This window comes from Kogia breviceps, chromosome X, assembly GCF_026419965.1.
Source record: "Kogia breviceps isolate mKogBre1 chromosome X, mKogBre1 haplotype 1, whole genome shotgun sequence".
NCBI lineage: Eukaryota > Metazoa > Chordata > Mammalia > Artiodactyla > Physeteridae > Kogia > Kogia breviceps.
This window is the reverse complement of record NC_081330.1, coordinates 84,732,342-84,752,290: the sequence shown is the minus strand read 5'-3', so window position 1 is coordinate 84,752,290 and position 19,949 is coordinate 84,732,342. Positions and strand designations below refer to the sequence as shown.

At 42.4% G+C, this 19,949-nt stretch overlaps 2 protein-coding genes across 3 annotated transcripts; both read right to left on the bottom strand.

Annotated features, from left to right (window-relative positions):
- Nucleotides 1–2,147: 2,147 nt before the first annotated feature.
- LOC131747785 (spindlin-2) lies at nucleotides 2,148–5,983 on the bottom strand. Of its 2 annotated transcripts, none has more exons than XM_059049799.2 (2): nucleotides 5,563–5,983; nucleotides 2,148–4,950 (listed from the first exon to the last, which is right to left on the bottom strand). In XM_059049799.2, exon 2 carries the CDS (start codon nucleotides 4,946–4,948, stop codon nucleotides 4,172–4,174), a length of 777 nt encoding a protein of 258 aa, XP_058905782.1. In that variant the 5' UTR covers nucleotides 4,949–4,950; nucleotides 5,563–5,983; the 3' UTR covers nucleotides 2,148–4,171. The 2 variants fall into 2 exon arrangements, with proteins under 2 accessions (XP_058905782.1, XP_066880404.1); XM_067024303.1 differs by lacking the exon at nucleotides 5,563–5,983 and adding an exon at nucleotides 5,504–5,536 and having other exon boundaries at nucleotides 3,911–4,950.
- A 9,667-nt stretch (nucleotides 5,984–15,650) lies between these two features.
- On the bottom strand, nucleotides 15,651–17,276 carry LOC131747786 (spindlin-2). Its single transcript, XM_059049802.2, is given in 3 exon segments — nucleotides 15,651–15,920; nucleotides 15,923–16,690; nucleotides 17,244–17,276. Coding segments are annotated over 3 exon segments (927 nt in total). The 5' UTR covers nucleotides 17,266–17,276; the 3' UTR covers nucleotides 15,651–15,783.
- Between the last annotated feature and the right edge of the window lie 2,673 nt (nucleotides 17,277–19,949).

The window sequence follows — 19,949 nt, the reverse complement described above, 5'->3', positions numbered from 1 at the left end:
AAAATTGTTGGAAATATGCCATCTTCAAACTCACTAGGTAATGGCAAACTTACCTCCAACTGAACTCCCCCCAACAGTGGATGGGATGTCCCACTTTTTCATCTGGATGACAACAAATATTTTTGAACTTCAACATGCTGTTCATCTGATACATATAAAAGCTTATGTGATTTTAATTTCCATTTCTCTGATTCCTAGTGAGACATAAAGCCAAGATATATTTACTAAGCAACTACCATGTGCTAGATACTATTTTAAGTATCTGATCCCTCAGTGAAAAAAAAAAGAAAGGAAAATAAAACACTTATGGACCTTATATTCTGTCAAGGAGAAAAAAATAAAGTTATTAACTAAGTGAACTATATAGCATGTTAGAAGATATGTGGATGGAAAGGATAGAGTAAGGTAATGGGGAGCAGATTAAGATAATGCAGGTTTACTGACCATATGATCTCCTATTTTGGAAATGTCTGTTCATATTTTTTGCTAAGTTCGCTATGGGATGTTTGTTTTACTCTTATTGAAAATATTTTTATTTATTTATTATATTTTCACTATCTAAGTTAGTAGCCGAATCTTATTTTGTCCCACTTTGTATAGCATGATTTTTTCAAACTAGGGGATTCATATTTTAATATAATAAAATTTATCAAAATTTCCATCAAAATCTGTCAATTTTTTAGTTTTAAAAGGAATTTTCACCAATTCCATTGGAAAAAATAGAAACACTCACTTCCATTTTACTTTAAAATTTTATAAATGCTACTTCCTAAATTGAATATTAACTTTTTAATAATTTGGAATTCATTTTGTTTGCAAGGTATGATGAAGGGATTGGAGTGTATTTCCTAACATATGGAAAACAGATTAATACTGCACCATTTATTGAATAAAATGTCTTTTTTCATTCATCTGAAATGTCACCTCTATTATGATTTCAGTTTCATATATTCAAATCTGTTTCTAGGTATCTCCTTTGTTTCACTGAAATATTTGATGGTCCTTTCTCCTGCCTTGTACCCAATTACAGACTATACTCCAGAGTCTCCAATGATCCTGTTAAAATATGAGAAAAACCATGTTGTGCTTCTGCTGAAAATACTCGAATGGCTCCCCATCACACACAGTGTAAAAGTCAAATCTCATTCTAGGCCCTCCGAGGCTCCAAGCTATCTGCTTCTCCCAGATCCCCATCACCTCTCTGAACTCACTTCCTGCTATTCTCTACCTTGCTCACTCACCACCAGCCAAGCTGGTATCCTCAGTGTTCCTTGAACATGCCAGGCCTACTCCTGCCTTGGGACCTCAGCACTTGCTGTCCTGCTACCTGGAATGCTCCTTCCCCAGACAGCCACAGGGCCAGTTCTCTCATTGCCTTCAGGTCTTTACTCAAAAACCAGGCTCTCAGTGAGGCCCTCTCTTCAGCCTCCTCCCTGGAATTTCAGTCCCCCTGTTCTTTGCTTTATTTTTTCCTTCTTAACACTTATCACTTTGAAAATACTTTATATTTTACTTATTGTCTCTTGGCTACTGTCTGTCTCCCACACTAATATGAAAGTTCCATGAAGATAAGATTATTTAGTTGTTTCTTTTGTTTATAACCATATCATAAGGACCCGTGTCTAGAAGACTGCCTGGAAGAGAGACCACCTGAAGTAAGTATTGGTGAGATGAAGATAGAGCAAATAAATTAAAAAGCAAATGGGGTTAAAGTAAGCCAAAGGGGGGCTAGGCAGTTTTCCCTGGGTCTAGCCCCAAAACTACCAATGCAAGTGCCCCCAGGAGACAACTGGTCATTTTATTAGAGCGAAGCAGGCCAACTGGGGGTGTGGCCCCCTTGAGAGAGCATTCTGAGTCTAAAATGGCTGAGCCCTTCCTCAGAGCCAGCTGCTTGTATCCTTGTTGGAATGCGGGCCCTAATCCTTGGTCTATTGTTTTTGCTTTTAGTTTTTCAGGTAAGCCAGAAGTGTGGCTTTTTGAAATGTGGAAACCCCAATGTCTAAGTAGCTAATTTTAAAATGGGGAATGATAAAAACATGACGATCAAGCAAAATATGACAGCGGGCTGAAATTGGCCCATGAGTGGCCTGCAGGTGTTTGCTAGACTGAATTATGTGATGTATGAAAGAAAACGTATCCCTGTTCTGGTGAGGTGGGCTTGCCTTGTGTAATTCTTGAGGCAAACAGCTTCAGGCCGTGTTGGGTGGAGAGAATGAACTGGAATTACCAACTTCTGTCAACTCCTGGAAACTCCCTGCCTACCTCTCTCCCTGCTATGCCTGGAGTTAAGGAAGCCTGGGCAGTGGGGAGTCACCAGAACTGTTTCTTTGAGGGTAGGGGTATATTTCAGTGAAGTGTGGAGTGGGAAAACCAGAGAGAGGGTTTTGAAGGAAACTTCCACAGCTGGACCGGGGAAGGGAAAGAAGGAGAGAAGGACAAAGACCCATGTGTTGGGACATTGTATCTCTGAGGGAATTTATTGGGGGTTATCACACCCTCTCCCCACCAACCACCTATGTGGCACCATACAGTCGAAGAACTTAGTTATACCAAGTCACGACTCCCCTCCCAACTGCACATGCCATCTATCTCACCTGGAAATAGAGCTGCACAAACTTCCATCACAGCTCCCCGTGTGTGTGAAGTGGGCAAGACTGGTCAGGAGGTACCTGTGAAAGATCAGTAGCCACTGGCTTTGTTAGGATATAGCCAGAATGGGGCTTCTGGAGGCAGCAGACCTCCATCTGGTGAAGCACTGGGTGGAGCCACCTGTGGTTTCAGGCAACTGCTGAGAGAAGCATGGACAGTCAAGTATTCCCCACGCCCGGGAGACAAACATTAAGCTCAATCCTCTGATGCCCCTCCTCTGTAAGGAGGCCAGGTATAGTCCAGGAGGAGGAAGAACAGTGAAGAGAGTGCTGTACCTGGGTTTAGCAAGTTTCCATTTTTCTGGATAAAATGCTTTCCAAATGCAAAGTGGCACATCTCTTAAGTTCTGAGCACCCCCACTGACCCGTTCCCCACAAGAATCTTTTGTTCAGTGTAGGGGAAGGGAACCAAGACCTTCAGGTCTGAGATTTACTGCTCTTGGGTCCTCTGGAAAATATGAGGAAGCTGTCCCCAGGCCCCTGTTTATCGAGTGCCATGTTAGCGTGTTTAGGCTGAGGGTTTGGGTTCTGCTAAGCAGGTGTGGCATGAACTCACCGATATTATAAAAGCCTTTTAGGTATAAACTTGGCTCCTGCTTAACTCTTGAGACTTTCCTGTCAAACTGTCCTTCTAGGGAAGCTCCAATCCATCTGGTTGCTTTGACTGTTGCCACCTCCTTTGTGCACAGAGCTAGGGAGGGCAATTTGGATACTGCCAGAAGTTCTAATTTTCCTTGGGTCTTCCCATCTCTCATGGACCCCACTCCCCATATCTTGTTTTCTGTATTCTCACTCCCTCTGTCAGTCTTTCGTCTTGGAATTCCTCCTTCCTCAGTGTCCCTCCCCTTCTGGCCCTTCACTCATGCATAGACCTCCATTTGAGTATCCTTTTAGCCTCTCCCCAGATCTCTGCCAACTTCATCTTTCTCCCCCTTGCTCTGGATCTCTTCTAAACGTCTTTGTGTCCCTCTCTACTCAATTTATTCTGTCTGCTTTCCTCTAAGCCTCAAGATCTCACTCTCTCTCTGTTATTCTTCACCCCCTCCCAGTTGGGTGCCTCCCCCTCTTAGGTCATCCCTCCCGCCAGGGAGCCTCTCCATTTCTGACCCCTCCCCACCTCCTCGTAAGCAGCCACCTCCCCTTCTCCCTTCCCCCCCAGCCCATCTCTAGTTCCTTCTCCTCCCCCCTCCCTAGACCAGACCAGCTAAGTCCTATTCCATTTTTAGATGACTGATTATGATACTAGCTGAACTTTATTCACAGCCTGAATTTACAGCTGTTCCTTCCTTTCATGCCCCATCCACCAAACACACCCAATCGTTTCAACATGACAGATTCCTTACACACAGCGTGTCATGGCCACATAAATTTGTATTTTTCAGGACAAAACAACAGTTATGCTGGCAAAGATGTCGGATTAACAGGGACCCTAAAGCTTTCAATACACTGAAAAGTAACATTATTTTGCATGTCTACAAAGTACACATTTGTTTTCACAAATGTGGCAAAGTTTACCCTAACAGTTAGGACTTTTTCACCAAATCATAGACATAGATATGGAAATCATCATCAAACTTGATGAAATACACAGAGGGTTTGGCTTCCACTTGGTGAATGACCATGCCGATCCGTTTGGAGCCATCTTCTTTGGTATATTCCACATGTTTACCTATCAGGCCATCTACAACTCCTCCTGGCTCCCTCTCTGCTGGAGGAGACTCACTGGACTCTGGCATGATACGGAGGTCTCCTTCTTTATAATCATCTAGAAGCTGGTACATGTACAAGACAGGATCTTTCTCATAGGTAATATAAAACCAGGCTTTCATGATAGGTGCTTGGGCCAAGACCATTCCTCTCCATTCATCCTTAGAACCATGCTCACCCTCAAACATATGTTCCACAGCTTTACCAATTATGGTATTTGCAAGGTTTGCATCACTGACTTGAGATGATGCCACCCTGTCGGAAAGAATTTTAAGAGACAAAACTCTTTCATCTCTGTGAAGTTCCAGTCCATAGACACAGTCAATTCCATCATATTTCACCAGATAAAGAGAAGGATTTATAGGCACCTGATCCAGAACGGTTCCTTTCCACTGGGTGATGGGCTCATCGCCTTCCTTCCATCCGTGTGAAATCCTGCAGCCCACGATGTTCCTGCGGGGCTGGGACGAAGGTCTGCCTCTCTGCTTCTTTTGGGAGGCTCTTCTCTTCGTCATGTTTGCAGACCCAGTGGCCCGTCCTGCCACTGCCCTGGTTTGTTGCCCTTCGGCCTCCTGCGAGTTGGGGGTTTTCATGTCTGCAGGAGGAGGAGAGAAGATAAGAGAGAAACATTCAATATGCCATAAGGTGAAGTTCTCCCGACAGCGTCGTCTCCACGTACCCTGCGCCAGCGCCTAAAATTTCCCCATGAGCCTGGCAGCAATGCTGGAAGTCCTAGCTGTGTGCCTGGAAGTGCTCTCCCTTCTAGGTTCCTTGAGGCTGTGGGAGAAGGCGGCAGCGGCCGTGGTGCTGCCTGGGGTTAGGAACTCTGCAGGAGGGGGCGGGCTACCTCCTTGTTCAGAGACCCCAGCCTCCGTCACCCGCCACTGGCGCCCATTCTCAATCCCCTGCAAAACCCCTATCCCTCCACCGCCCTGACCCGCATGCACTCACTCACCGTCCTCCTGCTCTGAACACGCCAGTCTGCTACCCACACGCCCCCGTCCACCCCCACTCTCTTTCTTGGCCCCCAGCGCCCTCGCCTCCCCGTGCTCACCTTCAATGTCTTGCCTGATTCCTTACGCTATTACCCTTTCCTACTGCCCATTGCACTCCCCCTTCCCACCCCGGCGCTCGCCTCCACCCCTTACCTCCTGCAGGAGTCCATCCCATCCCCCTTCTCCATCCCAGCGCCCACCAATGGCCTTGCCTTGCCTGGCGTCCACCGCCCCGGATCTCGGGCTTCACGTGTGCAAATCGGACACCTCGCAGCTTCCTTTGCGGTGAGCCTGCGTCCAAGAAGGATCCGCAGACGAGGAGCCGGGTGTTTGCAAGAGCTGGAAGGGGAGGATCCTTAGGCGAAGAGCCTGTTTAGGAGGGTGGCTGAGCAGGCGAGGAGGATGGCGGCGGTGTCTTCAGCACTCTGCTCTCGGGCCCTCCGCCTCCCCCTTGGTGGTGGCAGCCCCTCTGCCACATGAGGCTCCCACCAGCCGCTACTGGTGCAGTAGTCTCCTCCCTCTTTCCGTAGCGCAGCTTCCTGCCAGGAGAGAGGCCTCCTCTTCCTGCCAAACACTGCCTGCCCCACCGCAACTCTCAAGCCCACCAGTGCTTTGAGCATGGGTGGTGCTCCTGGTCTCCCGATCCCGCCCCTTTCCCAAATCTGGAGCAGCTGGGCCTACAATCCTCCACCCTATTGCCCCCTCCTCTCTCCTCCCCTCCCTTTCAGGACCCTTTGGCTCCTGTGCTCACCTCTACCTCCACCCTGCTAGTGCCCCTGCTCTATCTGCTTTCCACCTCCCAGGAATTTGTTTTTTCTTTTTCCCAGTGCCCTTATATATTTATTCTTTATACATAAATATGACTTTCCTGTCATTTACAGGAATTTGTGGTAGGAAGGGAGAAATGTGCTCAGTCTGCCTTCTTGACCCAATCTCTGTGTAATCTTTCCTTACTGGTCATTACTGGACTTTACTTCTTAAGGATTTCCCCCATTTTCTTTTTCTTTTACTTTTACTCTATTGCAAATGAATTCCTTCCACAATGTTAACACTGTAAATTTCAGAAAATTGATAGGAAAGAAACAATCAACTGCAATTCTAGATCCCATTTCCTAAGGCTCCCCGCAAGATATTAATACTCGTTATTTGTCTTGCCATTTTTCTAGGCTCTTACAAAACTGGGATCATTTTGCATAGGCAAGTTAATGCCCTGATTTCTTCCATATAGAGTATGCATCTTCTAAGAATATTAAATATTTTGAAAACTATTATTTCTCTTATTCGTTCATCAAATATTTATTAAGTACCTACTGCATATATGGCCTTTGGTCCATAAAACTCAGTTTTACAGGGACTACAATTTAACTTTTCTGCCATTATTGAACATTGGGAATATGTTTCCACAATAACTGATAATTTGATCTATTTAACTGAAAAGATAGCTTCAGGAAAAAAAATAAGTTTATAAGAAACAATTAGGTAAAATGATGGTTTTATAATTCATTGCAGAAGTATTCGTTAAGGAAGGCTAGAATGACTACAAATTTGAGGAAAATTTTACACTGAATTTATTCTAATATCAACAGATCTATTAAAATACAAAATGCAGCAAAAATAATACAGAAGAAAAAGCAACTGAACAAACCAAAACCCAGTGAACAACCTGAATGTTTAATAGTTACATATAGTATCTGAATCAGATGATGGGATAGATGTTAACAGAGCAGCTAAGACTAAAACAATAAAATAATTACTAAAAGGGGGAGAAGATCAATAAAAAATTTTGATTCAATGATCAAAGTATAAACATGTTAATATCGAGTGTGAAAAAAGAATTTCACATGTAGAGCTGATGCAAACAAAAGTTCATACAATTTTTTATGGATAGCAAATTACAGGTATGCTTTAGTTCTTGGGAGAGTTTGTTTAGTTCTGGCTAACTTTTATTCCTAGGAGTTTGCCCTTGGAGTCCCAAGCAAAAGTGAAGGAGTTTTACCGGGGCTCTGGACTCCAATTTCTATATCCTTAGCTTCAACAAGAAGTCATGACCTCTCCTGTTCTAAGCCTTTCAGCAGTTCCCTCTAAAGTGGTTAACTTTCCTCAAGGGAAAAACATCCACCAAATTCACTGTCTCTTGGACCTGTTCTCCCCTATATCTTGACTGGGTAATTATTTCTTATCTTCTTAGTTTTCAGATACCTTTGAGTTTATTGTTTTACTACTTCATCCAGCTTTGATTGTTTAATTAATGAGAAAGATTTTTGAACTGCTTAGTCTCCTATCACTAAAATCCAAAACTCTATATTTACTAAAAAATATGTGTTCAACTATTTGTAATAGCTCCAAACTGGAAATCACCCAAATTTCCATCAACAGTGGACTGCATATGTTGTAGTATATTCATTCATACAATGGAATATCATACAGGATTGAGAATGCGACTATATGCAACAACTTGAATGAATCTTACAAATATGTTGAAAAAAAAGAAAACAACAAAAGGCCACACATTTCTTTCCAATTTATTCAAATTTCAAAAATTGTAAATAGTCTATGGCCTTAAAATTTTTTAAAGCAGTTATTCTTGCAATGATATTTTCCAAATAGATAATGGCAATTCACATTTCATCAGTAATTGATGAAAGAACACAATGGAGACATTTTCGAATATGTATAAATGGCAAGAATTGTTCATATGGTTGATGAGCAGCAAAATGTACTGAATTGGAGCATCACTTGGTATTGCAGCCTAGCATTCAATCACACATCTTCTGGTAATAGTGTGCCCATTTTCCTCTTGGGAACAACCTAAGTTTGCCCTTTCAGAGAACTGAAATACTGTCAGAGTGATTGTTTTAAGACTAGGCACCCCACCTAGTCAGAGCCAATGAGGCGCAATGATATTTTGCACAAACTTCTGGGTATGAAGTAAGTGATCTTGTCCACTGGACATGAGTTAAGCTGAGAGGATAAGAAGATCAAGCTGCTCTGTTCACCTTATCATCATTTGGAGACAGAGGACAAAGCAGCACAGAGAAGTGATCACAGCCAAGCTAAGCAAAAGAGGGAGACTGTTGTCTTAGTGACACATTCTGTACCTGTAGGTGGTCATGGCCACTGACTTCTCAATATTCATCCCACTCTAAAAGGTTACTCTAAGCTAATTGTGATAATCTTATTCCCCCTGCAAGTGATTGGCTTAGCATTTGGCATATGATCTAATCTTGGCCAATTTAGCATGATGATATATGTTGGGGTACTTCTGAAAGAAATTTGTTCTTAAGGGAAACAGAAAACGATGTTTCCTTTTCTTCTTTAGGGTTATGCTATTTCTGTATATGACCCTTGGAATCTGTGTAACCAGCCTGAGGGCAAAATCAGCACATTGAATATGGCAGAGGAGGAAATGAGAATACTTTGAGCCCTTTGATCATTTCATTTAGCTGCTGATCATACTATTCCTGGAGTCCTAGTTCTGACTCCAAGTTATGAGATAAGAAACTTCTTTACAGGTACAGCAGTTTGAGTCTGTGTTTTCTAATACTTGAAATGGAAGGTATCTGAAATGGCAAAGAGTCTGTTTAATAAATGTATGTGCATTTGTGCTTTATACATAAAAATACACACATACATAAAAAATAACAAGCCTTATGTGAGATTAAGAATAAATGAAATTTGAAGATAGAAGTTAAATTTAAAATTCACAAACTATTAACATGTAACTTAACTGTATTTGTTGAGTGACTTTTAATAGAATTTATTTACTTATATAAATTATAATGTATAAAATCTATGAATTGCAAATTAACAATTTATATATATATATATCAGTGTAATCAAATTTTTAAGAATAATTCAAAACCTATTTTTCTACCCAAAGCAAAACAATTGAAAATTTTAATTTCTTAAAAGTTATTTTCAGTGAATTCAACTTCTAACTTTTGCTTGAGATGAGAAAATAAGTTTTAACTAGCTGCTAGATATTCATTCATATATCACTGACATTTTTTCTTTTCATTTTTTTTCTTTTCATCATTTGACATAATAAATGATGTGCTAAATAACTTTTGTAGAATTAAATAAATACTATTTTTATTTAATTCTCAAAGCCCAAGTCATATACAAGGACATAGAGGACAAAATATAAAGGCCTTCAATGGCAGCCAATAGGCACACATAAGTCACTTCCCAAGATATGCCTTCAGGAATGAGCAATGAATCGAAAGCCCTCCAATCACAGCCATTATTTTTGCTAGGATTTTGTAACACTGATCTTGCATATAGTTTGTATATTTCTATGTACTCAATGTCAATGTTGCTCATGCTATGTCTAAGAAAACCCAGTGAGAGTAATTAAATTCTAAGTAATAAGATTTTGAGCCTTGGAAGACCACAAACCATTCTAATAGCTAAGTTTTTTTCACCTCCCATACCAAGGATCAATTTTCTCCCCTTTGTGGGCAATGTCTTCCTGGTTGAGAATGCATGATCTAGGGCTTGCAGGGTAAAGCAAGAAGATCGGGTTGTATACCAACTGCAATAGGAAGCCTTTGGAGAGTTTTAAGCAAGAAAGTGATATAATCTCATTTATATTTTTAAAAGATGACTCCAGCTATTATGTGGAGATTTGAAAGGAAATCTTCATTCCCAACACCCAATTTAATCAACTTAAGGCCTTATCTTCTATCTTAAATCCTTTAGTTACTGAGATAACACATTTCTCTCCCCAGCTGCCAAAGCATCAGGTCATGTGCTTACTGCTTTTGTTTTCAGTTATTTCTTCATCGTTGGTCCCTGAGGATTTTTCTCACAACCTTTAAAGTTCAGCTATATATTTAAAAGGAGAACTGTCATATTTTTAAAAATAAATTTATTTATTTTATTTATTTATTTTTGGCTGTGTTTGGTCTTTGTTGCTGCGCACGGAGTTTCTCTAGTTGTGGTGAGCTGGGGCTATTCTTCGTTGCAGTGGGCAGGCATCTCATTGTGGTAGCTTTTCTTGTTGCAGAGCATGGGCTCTAGGCACACAGGATTCAGTAGTTGTGGCTCGAGGGCTCTAGAGCACAGGCTCAGTAGTTGTGGAACACGGGCTTAGTTGCTCCGCGGCATGTGGGACCTTCCTGGATCAAGGCTCGAACCCTTGTCCTGTGCATTGGCAGGCAGATGCTTAACCACTGCGCCACCAGGGAAGCCCATTCTGTCATATTTTATCCAATATTTTAAATTGATTTAGCAAAAGGGTTTTCCTCTACCTACATTTTACACTTTTTTAAAGCCAGTGAGTTTATTAGCCACTCTTTTGGTCAACTAGTGGTGTACTTCTCTTCCTTCATGATACATACAAGAAGATTATAGCGGAGTCAGAGGAGTCATGCCCACACTTCGTGAGGGCCCTCCTTCAATATCGACTGCTTTTTCTTTAATGAGTGAACTAGGCAGTTCATGGTTTATTTCAGAATCCTCTCAAATTGATTTGAGGGGATATGGGGATATATGTATATGTATAGCTGATTCACTTTGTGATACAGCAGAAACTAACACACCATTGTAAAGAAATTATATTCCAATAAAGATGTCGAAAAAAATGACATTAAAGCCACACTGAAAATATTAATCCTTTAAACTATAACCCATTGCATATTGTACCCAGGTATGTTGTACAACATGTTAACTGCACAACGTAAGAAACAGTGGGTGAAATGGGTGAAAGGGGTCAAAAGGTACAAAATTCCAGCTATAAAATAAATGTCATATAGAAATAATGTACAGCAAGATGACTATAATTAATAATATTGTATTGCATATTGAAAGCTGCTGAGAGAGTAGAGCTTAAAAATTCCCATCACAAGAAAAAAATAGTAACTATGAATGGTGATGGATATTAACTAGACTACTGTAATCATTTTGTAATATATACAAAATCAAATCATTATATTGCACACTTGAAACTAATGTTATATGCCAATTATATGCTTCAATAAAATGAAAAATTTTTGAAAATAAAATAAAAATTAAAAATATTTTTTAAAAGGAGATTTCATTTTGTTTCTTCTACCAAGTACTATATATAGTGGTTGTCAACTAGGACACTCATTCCCCTGGCTTCATATCTCCCAGTGACTTCTTTAGTGGTGAGATTAAGAGGTTGGACATGTCAGAAAACTTTTGAATTGTTTTTTGTATTTATCTCTTTTAGGCACAATCTAATTTATTTAAAACATAGAGAAAATTTTGTAGGCCAGTGTCACCTGTAGTTATATCCAGCTTTGCCTGTGACTGGGTGAAGTATGAGGAAGTACTTGTGTCCTGAGAGTTAAGTATGTCCTCCAAGCCATCTTTTATCAATTATAAAGGAGATATTTTGACCTCCATTTGTGTCATTATTTTGCCTGTCTCTCAAATGGTTACAAACTTGCATGGAGAAAAAGGGCTTTAATTATTGGTCCTTTGGAACCTCAACCAAAACATTATGATGAGCTGTGGCACAATTTCAATCTGGAAGAGAAGGAACAGCCATTATAGGTATACCATGACCTGGCCTTACTTCTTCAAGATAAATACAGGACCTGGGTCATTAGGGGATGTACTGTCATCTCTAAGACATGAAAGGAAACTTTTGCCATTCCAAAGTGGCATTTTGTAGTTGTCTCCTGGGGCAAAGCGTTGGGAGAATCTGACAATATTCCTTTAAATGTAATGCATGCCCAAACCAAGACAGATTGTGTGATCATATAACTGATAATTAATCACTAATATCATACCTACCTCCATTTTAATTCAGAAAGGACGATATCATTTGGGCTTGGGGAAGGGAGATGGAATGTCATCTAGGCAATGCACTGAAAACAATTCTACATTAGTATATGTATCTATACAAATAAGAAAGTTTAAGACCTGTCCAAAACCAGCCTCCTTTTAAATAGCTAATTATGTTAAATTCTGTACTAACTGATTTAAACCGATGATAAACTCTGTTTGGGGTACCTGCTGCTATCATGATAGCAACCTTTAGTTCTTACCTGTTTCCAATAGAAGGAGAAGAGAACATTCCAAGGAGGTGAAGCAACACTAGGAATGTATACAGGTCTTCTTGGTCAGTTTCTCAATCTCCCTTCATCAGAATTATACACTCAGCCTAAGGAAGGAAGAGCCCTAATGATTCATCTGTTTTTTCATATGGGAAATTGTGTGTCTTAAGGATATTAGCAAACCTAGCATTGTCACTGACACGTCTCTTCCAACAAATATCTTGTCTAAGGACAAATCAGGCAAGATACACTGAAAAATATAGACAGAATGAGACCCATATCACATTGCACTCACTTCTGCCAGACTGGTTTAAACCATCATATCCGTTACCTGGATTATTGGAATAGTCGCCAATTGATCTCCTGTTTTCCATCTTTGTACCCAATTACAGACTATACTCCAGAGTCTCCAGTGATCCTGTTAAAATATGAGAAAAACCATGTTGTGCTTCTGCTGAAAATACTCGAATGGCTCCCCATCACACACAGTGTAAAAGTCAAATCTCATTCTAGGCCCTCCGAGGCTCCAAGCTATCTGCTTCTCCCAGATCCCCATCACCTCTCTGAACTCACTTCCTGCTATTCTCTACCTTGCTCACTCACCACCAGCCAAGCTGGTATCCTCAGTGTTCCTTGAACATGCCAGGCCTACTCCTGCCTTGGGACCTCAGCACTTGCTGTCCTGCTACCTGGAATGCTCCTTCCCCAGACAGCCACAGGGCCAGTTCTCTCATTGCCTTCAGGTCTTTACTCAAAAACCAGGCTCTCAGTGAGGCCCTCTCTTCAGCCTCCTCCCTGGAATTTCAGTCCCCCTGTTCTTTGCTTTATTTTTTCCTTCTTAACACTTATCACTTTGAAAATACTTTATATTTTACTTATTGTCTCTTGGCTACTGTCTGTCTCCCACACTAATATGAAAGTTCCATGAAGATAAGATTATTTAGTTGTTTCTTTTGTTTATAACCATATCATAAGGACCCGTGTCTAGAAGACTGCCTGGAAGAGAGACCACCTGAAGTAAGTATTGGTGAGATGAAGATAGAGCAAATAAATTAAAAAGCAAATGGGGTTAAAGTAAGCCAAAGGGGGGCTAGGCAGTTTTCCCTGGGTCTAGCCCCAAAACTACCAATGCAAGTGCCCCCAGGAGACAACTGGTCATTTTATTAGAGCGAAGCAGGCCAACTGGGGGTGTGGCCCCCTTGAGAGAGCATTCTGAGTCTAAAATGGCTGAGCCCTTCCTCAGAGCCAGCTGCTTGTATCCTTGTTGGAATGCGGGCCCTAATCCTTGGTCTATTGTTTTTGCTTTTAGTTTTTCAGGTAAGCCAGAAGTGTGGCTTTTTGAAATGTGGAAACCCCAATGTCTAAGTAGCTAATTTTAAAATGGGGAATGATAAAAACATGACGATCAAGCAAAATATGACAGCGGGCTGAAATTGGCCCATGAGTGGCCTGCAGGTGTTTGCTAGACTGAATTATGTGATGTATGAAAGAAAACGTATCCCTGTTCTGGTGAGGTGGGCTTGCCTTGTGTAATTCTTGAGGCAAACAGCTTCAGGCCGTGTTGGGTGGAGAGAATGAACTGGAATTACCAACTTCTGTCAACTCCTGGAAACTCCCTGCCTACCTCTCTCCCTGCTATGCCTGGAGTTAAGGAAGCCTGGGCAGTGGGGAGTCACCAGAACTGTTTCTTTGAGGGTAGGGGTATATTTCAGTGAAGTGTGGAGTGGGAAAACCAGAGAGAGGGTTTTGAAGGAAACTTCCACAGCTGGACCGGGGAAGGGAAAGAAGGAGAGAAGGACAAAGACCCATGTGTTGGGACATTGTATCTCTGAGGGAATTTATTGGGGGTTATCACACCCTCTCCCCACCAACCACCTATGTGGCACCATACAGTCGAAGAACTTAGTTATACCAAGTCACGACTCCCCTCCCAACTGCACATGCCATCTATCTCACCTGGAAATAGAGCTGCACAAACTTCCATCACAGCTCCCCGTGTGTGTGAAGTGGGCAAGACTGGTCAGGAGGTACCTGTGAAAGATCAGTAGCCACTGGCTTTGTTAGAATATAGCCAGAATGGGGCTTCTGGAGGCAGCAGACCTCCATCTGGTGAAGCACTGGGTGGAGCCACCTGTGGTTTCAGGCAACTGCTGAGAGAAGCATGGACAGTCAAGTATTCCCCACGCCCGGGAGACAAACATTAAGCTCAATCCTCTGATGCCCCTCCTCTGTAAGGAGGCCAGGTATAGTCCAGGAGGAGGAAGAACAGTGAAGAGAGTGCTGTACCTGGGTTTAGCAAGTTTCCATTTTTCTGGATAAAATGCTTTCCAAATGCAAAGTGGCACATCTCTTAAGTTCTGAGCACCCCCACTGACCCGTTCCCCACAAGAATCTTTTGTTCAGTGTAGGGGAAGGGAACCAAGACCTTCAGGTCTGAGATTTACTGCTCTTGGGTCCTCTGGAAAATATGAGGAAGCTGTCCCCAGGCCCCTGTTTATCGAGTGCCATGTTAGCGTGTTTAGGCTGAGGGTTGGGGTTCTGCTCAGCAGGTGTGGCATGAACTCACCGATATTATAAAAGCCTTTTAGGTATAAACTTGGCTCCTGCTTAACTCTTGAGACTTTCCTGTCAAACTGTCCTTCTAGGGAAGCTCCAATCCATCTGGTTGCTTTGACTGTTGCCACCTCCTTTGTGCACAGAGCTAGGGAGGGCAATTTGGATACTGCCAGAAGTTCTAATTTTCCTTGGGTCTTCCCATCTCTCATGGACCCCACTCCCCATATCTTGTTTTCTGTATTCTCACTCCCTCTGTCAGTCTTTCGTCTTGGAATTCCTCCTTCCTCAGTGTCCCTCCCCTTCTGGCCCTTCACTCATGCATAGACCTCCATTTGAGTATCCTTTTAGCCTCTCCCCAGATCTCTGCCAACTTCATCTTTCTCCCCCTTGCTCTGGATCTCTTCTAAACGTCTTTGTGTCCCTCTCTACTCAATTTATTCTGTCTGCTTTCCTCTAAGCCTCAAGATCTCACTCTCTCTCTGTTATTCTTCACCCCCTCCCAGTTGGGTGCCTCCCCCTCTTAGGTCATCCCTCCCGCCAGGGAGCCTCTCCATTTCTGACCCCTCCCCACCTCCTCGTAAGCAGCCACCTCCCCTTCTCCCTTCCCCCCCAGCCCATCTCTAGTTCCTTCTCCTCCCCCCTCCCTAGACCAGACCAGCTAAGTCCTATTCCATTTTTAGATGACTGATTATGATACTAGCTGAACTTTATTCACAGCCTGAATTTACAGCTGTTCCTTCCTTTCATGCCCCATCCACCAAACACACCCAATCGTTTCAACATGACAGATTCCTTACACACAGCGTGTCATGGCCACATAAATTTGTATTTTTCAGGACAAAACAACAGTTATGCTGGCAAAGATGTCGGATTAACAGGGACCCTAAAGCTTTCAATACACTGAAAAGTAACATTATTTTGCATGTCTACAAAGTACACATTTGTTTTCACAAATGTGGCAAAGTTTACCCTAACAGTTAGGACTTTTTCACCAAATCATAGACATAGATATGGAAATCATCATCAAACTTGATGAAATACACAGAGGGTTTGGCTTCCACTTGGTGAATGACCATGCCGATCCGTTTGGAGCCATCTTCTTTGGTATATTCCACATGTTTACCTATCAGGCCATCTACAACTCCTCCTGGCTCCCTCTCTGCTGGAGGAGACTCACTGGACTCTGGCATGATACGGAGGTCTCCTTCTTTATAATCATCTAGAAGCTGGTACATGTACAAGACAGGATCTTTCTCATAGGTAATATAAAACCAGGCTTTCATGATAGGTGCTTGGGCCAAGACCATTCCTCTCCATTCATCCTTAGAACCATGCTCACCCTCAAACATATGTTCCACAGCTTTACCAATTATGGTATTTGCAAGGTTTGCATCACTGACTTGAGATGATGCCACCCTGTCGGAAAGAATTTTAAGAGACAAAACTCTTTCATCTCTGTGAAGTTCCAGTCCATAGACACAGTCAATTCCATCATATTTCACCAGATAAAGAGAAGGATTTATAGGCACCTGATCCAGAACGGTTCCTTTCCACTGGGTGATGGGCTCATCGCCTTCCTTCCATCCGTGTGAAATCCTGCAGCCCACGATGTTCCTGCGGGGCTGGGACGAAGGTCTGCCTCTCTGCTTCTTTTGGGAGGCTCTTCTCTTCGTCATGTTTGCAGACCCAGTGGCCCGTCCTGCCACTGCCCTGGTTTGTTGCCCTTCGGCCTCCTGCGAGTTGGGGGTTTTCATGTCTGCAGGAGGAGGAGAGAAGATAAGAGAGAAACATTCAATATGCCATAAGGTGAAGTTCTCCCGACAGCGTCGTCTCCACGTACCCTGCGCCAGCGCCTAAAATTTCCCCATGAGCCTGGCAGCAATGCTGGAAGTCCTAGCTGTGTGCCTGGAAGTGCTCTCCCTTCTAGGTTCCTTGAGGCTGTGGGAGAAGGCGGCAGCGGCCGTGGTGCTGCCTGGGGTTAGGAACTCTGCAGGAGGGGGCGGGCTACCTCCTTGTTCAGAGACCCCAGCCTCCGTCACCCGCCACTGGCGCCCATTCTCAATCCCCTGCAAAACCCCTATCCCTCCACCGCCCTGACCCGCATGCACTCACTCACCGTCCTCCTGCTCTGAACACGCCAGTCTGCTACCCACACGCCCCCGTCCACCCCCACTCTCTTTCTTGGCCCCCAGCGCCCTCGCCTCCCCGTGCTCACCTTCAATGTCTTGCCTGATTCCTTACGCTATTACCCTTTCCTACTGCCCATTGCACTCCCCCTTCCCACCCCGGCGCTCGCCTCCACCCCTTACCTCCTGCAGGAGTCCATCCCATCCCCCTTCTCCATCCCAGCGCCCACCAATGGCCTTGCCTTGCCTGGCGTCCACCGCCCCGGATCTCGGGCTTCACGTGTGCAAATCGGACACCTCGCAGCTTCCTTTGCGGTGAGCCTGCGTCCAAGAAGGATCCGCAGACGAGGAGCCGGGTGTTTGCAAGAGCTGGAAGGGGAGGATCCTTAGGCGAAGAGCCTGTTTAGGAGGGCGCGGGCGGTGTGATAGGCGAGGTGGATGGCAGCCGTGACTTCAGTGCTGGGCTCAAGGGCCCTCTGCCTCCTTGTTTGTGGTGGTTGCCTCTCTGTCACATGGGTCTCCCACCAGCCGCTACTGGTGCAGTAGTCTCCTTCCTCTTTCTGCATAGGACTAGGCTCCTAGTTTCCCGTTAGTGAAGAGTACTCCCCTTATTACTAAACACTCTGCTGCCAGCCTCCATTGCCCTGGAGCCACTCCTAGGCTGCTCCTCTCCTTTCCAAAATTTAGATCTCTGGAAACTCTATGTGGTCTTTTCCTCTGCAGGTACTTCCCACCTCCACCCTCTCAGGCTCTCTAGCTCCACCCCTCAGCTTCCCTGCTTAGGTGCCTCTTAATTTTTCACAGGTTTTTCACATTTTTTGCACACACAAGTTCACACAAAACAGATGTGGATACAGAAATCCTTTATATTCATATGCAAATATATTTATGTGCATAAATATTTTTCTGTATATTTCTGATATTCATATTCACTGATATATAATCCTAAATACACACCTCTTGCCAATCACATAACACACAGGCATCTTTTTTTGGTATACAACTACACAGAAATACATATAATAAGAATGTCTCCAACACATGTGTAGGCTCTTTTAGATTTGGAGACTTAGCTTGGAGAAATAGTGACTTATTTTAAGCTTAAAGAGTTATTTTTGGGGGTGACTCCAATTTGTTAACAAATCTTATCTAGTTTTGCATAAAGTGACATTTATTTTGTATCTTGTTTGTATCCTTTTTGTTACTTATAGTTTTTTCCACCATATTGCATAATTATTTAAAAGATCACTATTATGGTGTTATATCAGTAGGAAAGCAATCTAAAACTGATTTAAAATAACAGTAATTTATTGGGTAATTATTTGAATAATCTAATGGGTGTCAGATTGGGCTTAATCTAAGTGCTCAGTGTTATGGGCTGAATCGTTTCCCCTGCAAATTCGTATGTAGAAGTCTTAGCCCCCAATACCTCATAATGTGAATGTATTTGGGAGTAGTGTCTTTAAAGTGGTATTTATAGTGAAATGGGGTTGCATGGGTAAGCTTTAATGTAATATAATTTGTGTCCTTATAAGAAGAGGTGATCAGAATGCAGACATACCTGGAAGAACAACCATGTGAAGATAGAGAAGATGACTATCTGGAACGCCAAGAAAGTGGCCTCAGAAAAGAATCAACCCTGCCGACACCTTGATCTTGGTCTCATAGCCTGCAGAACTGGGAGAAAATAAATTTGTGTTGTTTAAGCCACTGAATCTGTGGTACTTTTTTATGACAGCCTTAATAAATGAATATATTCAGTGCTGTCAGCAAAAACCTACTTTTGTTCCATCTTCTATTTTCTCTGTGTTGTCAGTTTCATTCGAAGCTTATGTTACAATATGGCTGTCAGCAACTTTGGGAGTTATATGCCCCCTTATTCATATCCAGTGACAAAGAAAACTTTTTAGAGCAATTTTTAATCAAAATATTGCTTTACTTTGATTGGGAAGTTCATAGGTCATTTGCCTGTCCTTGTACTATGGCCAAAGACTATGCTGTGTCCACTTATTTTAGTTTCACTTTATATACTTATTTCAGAAACAAACTCATTAACAAAGTGAATCTATTTGAATAATTGGCTCATGCTAATCAAGTGCCACTCCCGAAGTTGGGGTTGAGGTCAATCCCACAAAAACTGCATAGGTCCTATACAATGAAAGAGGATTGAAATGGATACTGGAGTAATCAATATTGTCCCCAGCAATTCCACATCATTATTTTGAAAGACAACCTAAAAGTTTTTATTCTTCTAAAATTTGTGTTTCTCTGATACTACTCATAGAGCTATGTGACTGCCAATTGATTTCAGATTTGTTCATATTTCTTTGATGAGGTAGTAATAATTTATCCCCTTTCAAAATTTTTATTCCTAAATTTTTGCAACTTGTTGGTATATTTACATCATCCCCTGTTGTTGAGTTTCGTTTATGAAAATCTTTCACAGAGAATCAAACCAGCCTCTTTTACAGTTATCCTTTCATATTCATGGTTTTGAATTATCTCACCCCATAAGGGTAACCAGTAGGGTAAGACTAGTATGTCAAATGTTCCAAGGCATCAAAGTTCACTCTGTACTAGAAACCAACACAAATATCCTCTCCTGAAAACACAGCTTTCTGACCTCCTTTTGTTGCAGGTCACCATCTTCAAGGGAATCTGGAACAACTGACAGGTCCTAACCAATGTACCTTCTTGGGAATTAAAGTTGATGCAGGAAGAATTTGATAATAGTCCCATTGAGTATCTACAGGAAGGACTTTGGTGTTGTCCTAGAAAGTATTTCTCCAGTGCCACTACAGCTAGAAATTATGCAGTGTGCAGGAAAGGTCTCTTAAATACCACTGAGGTATTACATTTCCCAACTGTTTTCACTTATCCCACCTTGTG